This window comes from Anser cygnoides, chromosome 2, assembly GCF_040182565.1.
Source record: "Anser cygnoides isolate HZ-2024a breed goose chromosome 2, Taihu_goose_T2T_genome, whole genome shotgun sequence".
NCBI classification, from domain to species: domain Eukaryota; kingdom Metazoa; phylum Chordata; class Aves; order Anseriformes; family Anatidae; genus Anser; species Anser cygnoides.
Genome location: NC_089874.1, coordinates 83,937,344 through 83,942,890, shown reverse-complemented (window position 1 = coordinate 83,942,890; position 5,547 = coordinate 83,937,344). Strand labels below are relative to the sequence as shown.

At 60.6% G+C, this 5,547-nt stretch overlaps 1 protein-coding gene across 1 annotated transcript; it reads left to right on the top strand.

The window, feature by feature from the left end:
- Nucleotides 1-847: 847 nt before the first annotated feature.
- Nucleotides 848-3,546, top strand: FOXQ1 (forkhead box Q1). Its single transcript, XM_066992544.1, has one exon. The coding sequence runs from the start codon at nt 987-989 to the stop codon at nt 2,205-2,207; it is 1,221 nt and encodes a 406-aa protein (XP_066848645.1). The 5' UTR covers nt 848-986; the 3' UTR covers nt 2,208-3,546.
- Nucleotides 3,547-5,547: the final 2,001 nt, after the last annotated feature.

Sequence of the window (5,547 nt, the reverse complement as noted above, 5' to 3'; positions counted from 1 at the left end):
ACAACTTGTTGCTCTATGCAGCGCTATTAAAATAAATCACGGCGTGTACCAGGTTCTGCTCTGCCACCTATAAGTCGCTCCGCATTTTACACCTGGGAGGCGGGCCCGGCGATGCGAAGTCACGCCGAGCGGCCGCTTGGTTCGAAATGCCCGGGAAGGGGAGGAACCTGGCAGGAGAAAATGCAAACAAGTTTCGTAAAGTAACTTTCCAACAAGACCTCGCTGTCATCTCGGCTAATTACGGCTCTGATATGGCTTATTAGTGCGTACCCACCTTTGCTACCGTGCTTCTCCACCCACCACCCTTTCAGATCTTTTTCCTAGCTCCGCCTCTCGCCGGCGTTATAATGGGCTGGTCTGAAAGTGGTGGAGAGACACAGAACCACAGGGGAAGAGAGAGATAATGACAATAACGCTAATAACCCTAATAACCCGGCTGCTCCCCGCGCCGCAGCGAGGAGCCGGCCCGGCTGCCCGGCGCTGACGGGGACCCGCAGCGGCGAGGAGGAAGCCGGAGAGAGCGGAGCAAGTGACCCCGGCGGCCCTCCGGAGCATCGCCCCGCCACCGGGGAGCGCCCGACGGGACCGGCGACAGCGCCCCGAGGACCACCGGGCTCGGGGGGGCGCGGAGAGGAGCCCCGGCAGCCGGCCCTCCGCGGGAACCCGCTCTCCTCCGGCCCTATGGAGCAAGCCGCGTAGCGACAAGGGGGACGGAGAGAGAGCGGCAGCCTCGCAGGGCGACGAGGACGCGGAGGGGGAAGCCGTCGGAAGCACCCCGGTGCCGATCCCGGTCCCGGTGCCGGTGCCCGCCTAGCTGCCCGGGGCGCGGTGCCCGTCCGGCCTCCGCGGAGCTGTCCAAGGCGGTGCGGGGCCAGAGCCGGCCCCCCCCCCGGCATCGCCCGGCCCCGCCGCCTCCCCCCCGGGCCTCGCCGTCGGGGCAGCGCTGAGGGGCGGGGGTCGCCCCCTCGGCCGACCCGCGGGGCGCCATGAAGCTGGAGGTGTTCTCGCAGCATTACGAGGACAAGCTGAGCGCCGGCAGCGACCAGGAAGGCAGCGGCTCCCTCTCCCCGGCGCCGGCAGACAGCGAGCTGGGCTCCGACGGCGACTGCGCCGCCAACAGCCCCGGCGGCGGGGCCGGGAGGACGGGGCGCCCCCCGCAGCAGCCCCCCCCGGCCCCTCAGCAGCCTCCGCCGCCGCCACCCCCGCCGCCGCCGGCCGAGAGCGCCAAGGGGAAGCCCTACACGCGGCGCCCCAAGCCGCCCTACTCCTACATCGCGCTGATCGCCATGGCCATCCGGGACTCCGCCGGGGGCCGCCTGACCCTGGCCGAGATCAACGACTACCTGATGAGCCGCTTCCCCTTCTTCCGCGGCGCCTACACGGGCTGGCGCAACTCGGTGCGCCACAACCTCTCGCTCAACGACTGCTTCGTCAAGGTGCTGCGCGATCCGGCGCGGCCCTGGGGCAAGGACAACTACTGGATGCTCAACCCCAGCAGCGAGTACACCTTCGCCGACGGCGTCTTCCGACGGCGCCGCAAGCGCCTGAGCCGCGCCGCCCCGCCGCCCGCCCGCCCCGTCGCCGCCCCGCCGCCGCCGCCGCCACCGCCGCCGCCGCCGGGGGAGGCGACCGGAGCAGGCTCCGCGTCCCCCGGCGGCTCCCCGCGGTGCTGCTGCGCCTCCTCGCCCTGCAACTGCGCGCCGGGCCCCGACGCTAAGAAGGAGGCGGCGACAGCGGGCGGCGCAGCCAAGTTCTCCAGCTCCTTCGCCATCGAGAGCCTCCTCCGGAGGCCGCCGGGGCCCCGCGCCCCCCCGCAGCCTCCCCCGCAGCCCCACGGCCGCCTCGTGTGGCCGGCGCCCCCCGCGCCCCCGCCGCACCTGCTGGCCGGTCCCTACCCGCTGCTGCCCTACCCGGGGGCCGCGCAGCCCCCCCCCGCCGCCCTCTACGGGGGGGGTCTCCTGCAGCTCTGCGCCTACGGGCTGCCCGAGCCGCCGCCGCTGCTGCTGCACGGCGGGCGGCAGGCGCTGCCCCGCGGGGAGCCGTCGGGGGAGCGGCCGCCGGAGCCGCTCTTCCCCGCCGGCCTCCACAAAGGGGGCCGGGGGGGACCGCAGCCGGGGTCCCCGCTGTACGCCCCCCTCCGGGTGCAGCCGGCCGCCGGGGGCTCGGCCGCCTTCCAGCCGTACGCCGTGGAGACCCCCCTGGCTTAATGGAGCCCCCACCCCTCCGTCTGCCCCGCGAGGGGAGGCAGGGAAAGGGGCGAGGAGGAGGCTCTGGATCCCGCACTTTAGCCCCAGAAGCGCCCAAAGCCTCCAAGCGAAAGCCTTCGGTGACTGTGCCTTAGAGAAATGACAGCGGGTTCGCGTCAACCCAACCCAAACCGGCCCCAAACGTGCCGTTTCGGACATAGCCATGAGCCTCAAGTGCTTCTTACTGTTCGTCGAGACTACTTGACTTCAGCCATTCCCTCGCCTTCCCCTTTGGGCCCCCCGTCCCCCCCTTTTTTTTTGTCCCCGCACCTCCCGCCACCGACGCCTTCGGTGACAGCAGGGGCTGTCCCCGCGGTGGCGGCAGCCGGGGGTCGCGCTGTGCACTCGGGAAGGCGGGGAGGGGTGGTGGGAGGGTGGGAAAGGGGGGTCGGGGGGGCTGCTGCGGAGCCGTAGGGTCTGTACTGCAAAGCATCACTGTGCCAAAAGAAGCCTTTTCTCCTGTCCGGCAACTAGCATTTCGTGGGAAGGGAGGACATTAAATTATTTATAAAAGTAGTGGTTTTTTTTATTTTTATTTTGTTTTTCACACGAGGAAAGTGCGGCTTTTTTAATTAATTAATTATTGCTCGGGGGAAGGGGGGACAGGGAAACGCCAGGCGTTGGCACCCCTGCTGGCTGGAGCCCTACACTTAAGGCCACGACCCCTGCTACTGGAATGAGTGATGTTTTTCGTATTTTATTTTCGTGTTTGTATATAATAGATGTGCGTGTGCATTTTACTGATGCTCGGCCACGATGTTCCTTCTTTTTTTTCCCCTCCTCTCCCCTAATAAAAGCCTTCCCCAGGTAAAGCCTGCGCTAAGGAGAAGAGCGCGATGCCTGTGCTGGGAAGGGAGGCTGCGGGGGGCACCCGCGCGGGACCCCCGCGCTATTTGGACCGCAGGAGGTGAGGGAGCTTCTTCCCCCGGCTCAGGGACTGCCTCCAGCTTTGGAAGTCCTTAAATTTCTCGCGTCAAATCGCCTTGCCCCGCCGCTCTTCAGCCCTGCGAAAAAATAAGGGCTGGCTGCCCAAACCGGGGGAGGCTTGCAGCGTGCGGAAGTCCTGCGCGTCTGCCTGCCGTTTTTTATCATTATTATTATTATTATTATTGTTTCACGAAGGACAGCAGGCGAAAGGCAATCTTGTTGTCATCTCTCGGTGCAAAGCAAACCCGCCGCAGGAAGGTCGTTAGCACGACCGCTGCTGACGGAGCCAACCTGGCATCTACAGGGGGCGAAAACGCAGCAGCCTGAGCTCTATTGGAGTATTTGCCGGTAATAAAAAAGTTTTCACACCTTGCCTTCTCCCGAAGCGTGTTGTGTTAAGGCTGTTTCGTATCGCCAGAAGTGAGCAAAGAAAGCCTCAGAGAGACCGAGGCGGAAAAAGGGAAGGATTGGTTTTTAACTGCCCGTGGTACTGAATTAGAGGCTACCGGCGTCCCCGAACTCACAGGGTTGGGGTTTTTTGTTTAGTTTCGTGTTTTTTTGTTTGTTTTGTTTTTTACAAGCTCTGAAATGGTCATCTGGGGTTTGTGTGCTTTAATAATAATAATAAGGGACGAAAACCGGCGGGCTTTTTTCCCCCCGAGTCTTCTGTAACCATGGATCCCCGAAACAAACGATGACAAGCAGGATTTCGGGTGCTGGTTGTTTTCTAAGAACCCTTTTTTATGGACCCTGGGCTTTTCCCCCCACTTCCTCTTCCCTCAGCGCCAGGGTTCAGCCTTGGCATAGCTCCTCTCCTACCCGCAAAAAACTTTGCAAAATAGCAAAGGTGGGCTCGGAAAGGAAAGCTTCAAACAGAACGATCTGCAGGCGAAAACCCCGACTTGTTTCAATAAAGCTCAAGCAGATTTCACGGTGTGTTTAGCTCAGACCATAACATTCATCAGAACACTGCGAGAGATTAGTGACTAATGTATTAAGTAATCCAACCCTTGAAGGAATTGGTTTTTATGTACACACACATGCACACATACACACACTTAGCATTTCGACATCATTTTTGCCTTCCAGGCTCTGTGCAAATATTAATCTGCCCTTCTATAATCTACCCTTTCCTCGAGCAGGCACTGTAACATCTCTTCCTTTATAGGAGCCCGTACGAGTCGTCAGCAGGCAACTGCTAGCAGCTTTTGGTGTTGTCGACCTGCAGCGGCCAGGTTTCATGATATGTTAAAAGCACCTTGGTAGAGCGGGGAATTTCGTATTACAGCCACAAGCGCGGATTTAATCGGATGTATGCAGGCGCGAGTAGCAACAGGATGGCATTCGGCTTTCTCCGTCGAGAAAAGCACCCTTTCTAGTAAAAAGTAGTTAAAAGAGAAAGAAAAAAAAAAAAAGAAAAAAAAAGCCCACGGAGCTTGTCAGGCATCTAAGGGGTTTGGATGCTCCGGGAAGCACAGGTCCCGACACAGTGCCAGTGCCCGGGGTTTTGCCTCCCCCTTTCCCCGCTCAGCATCCAGCAGCGGGACGGCAGAAGAGTTGGGGAGCATCGTTTCCTCTCCCCATCCCTGAAGAGGAAGACGAGGGGCGAATTTCCCCCGTCGGGTGGAAATCTCCTCCCTCGTGAGGCTGCTTAAATCCATGCCGCGTTTCTGAGCAAGGGAGCTGGAGGGGTTGGTTCACAAGCAAGTGAATTTACAGGGAGGGATGAGGGAGGACGAAGAAGAAGCGGGGTGGGTCTCGGCTGCCGCCCCTGTCCGGTCCCGCAGCCCTCGGGGGCGCCCCACTGCCGGGACCCCCGGCCGGAGCGGAGCGGAGGAGGCCTGGGCTGGTGCCTGGCCATAAATCCGTGCTGTCAGCTGTGACAGACGGCTGGTGAAACGCAGCACCTGTCCAAACACTTTCCAGCAGCAGGTAATCAGAGAACCGACACTTTACATTTTTGTGTGGAACAAGCAAATTAACCATTTCGCAGACCTTTCCAAAACAGCGAGGTTTGTATGTCTGGGCACTTTGTCTTTCTTAACGTCTAATAAATCAGGATGACAGAACAGAGAAAAAGCCTTTCTCCTTTTGATATTTGACATGTCAGCAGTAAACCAATACTTCTATGCTATGTTCTTCCAGCCCCATGAAGGTCTACATCACCCAGCGTATGAGACCTGGTTGGGTGGGTACAGTCTGGGATACAGGAGAGGATTTTGCACACTGCACAGGCACAGCTGGTGTCAGTGGCACAGAAAACCCCGCTGGAAGAAGGATGGAGCATAAAAGTTTCATCTGTGTATGAGAGGCTCTGCAAAAAAACCATGCTGACAGCTCCAAACTCCCCAGTCTATGCGCACCCTCAGTGGAA

Coding starts and splice junctions, on each gene's coding strand:
- FOXQ1 (XM_066992544.1), top strand. CDS start 987: ATGAAGCTGGAGGTGTTCTCGCAGCATTACGAGGACAAGCTGAGCGCC.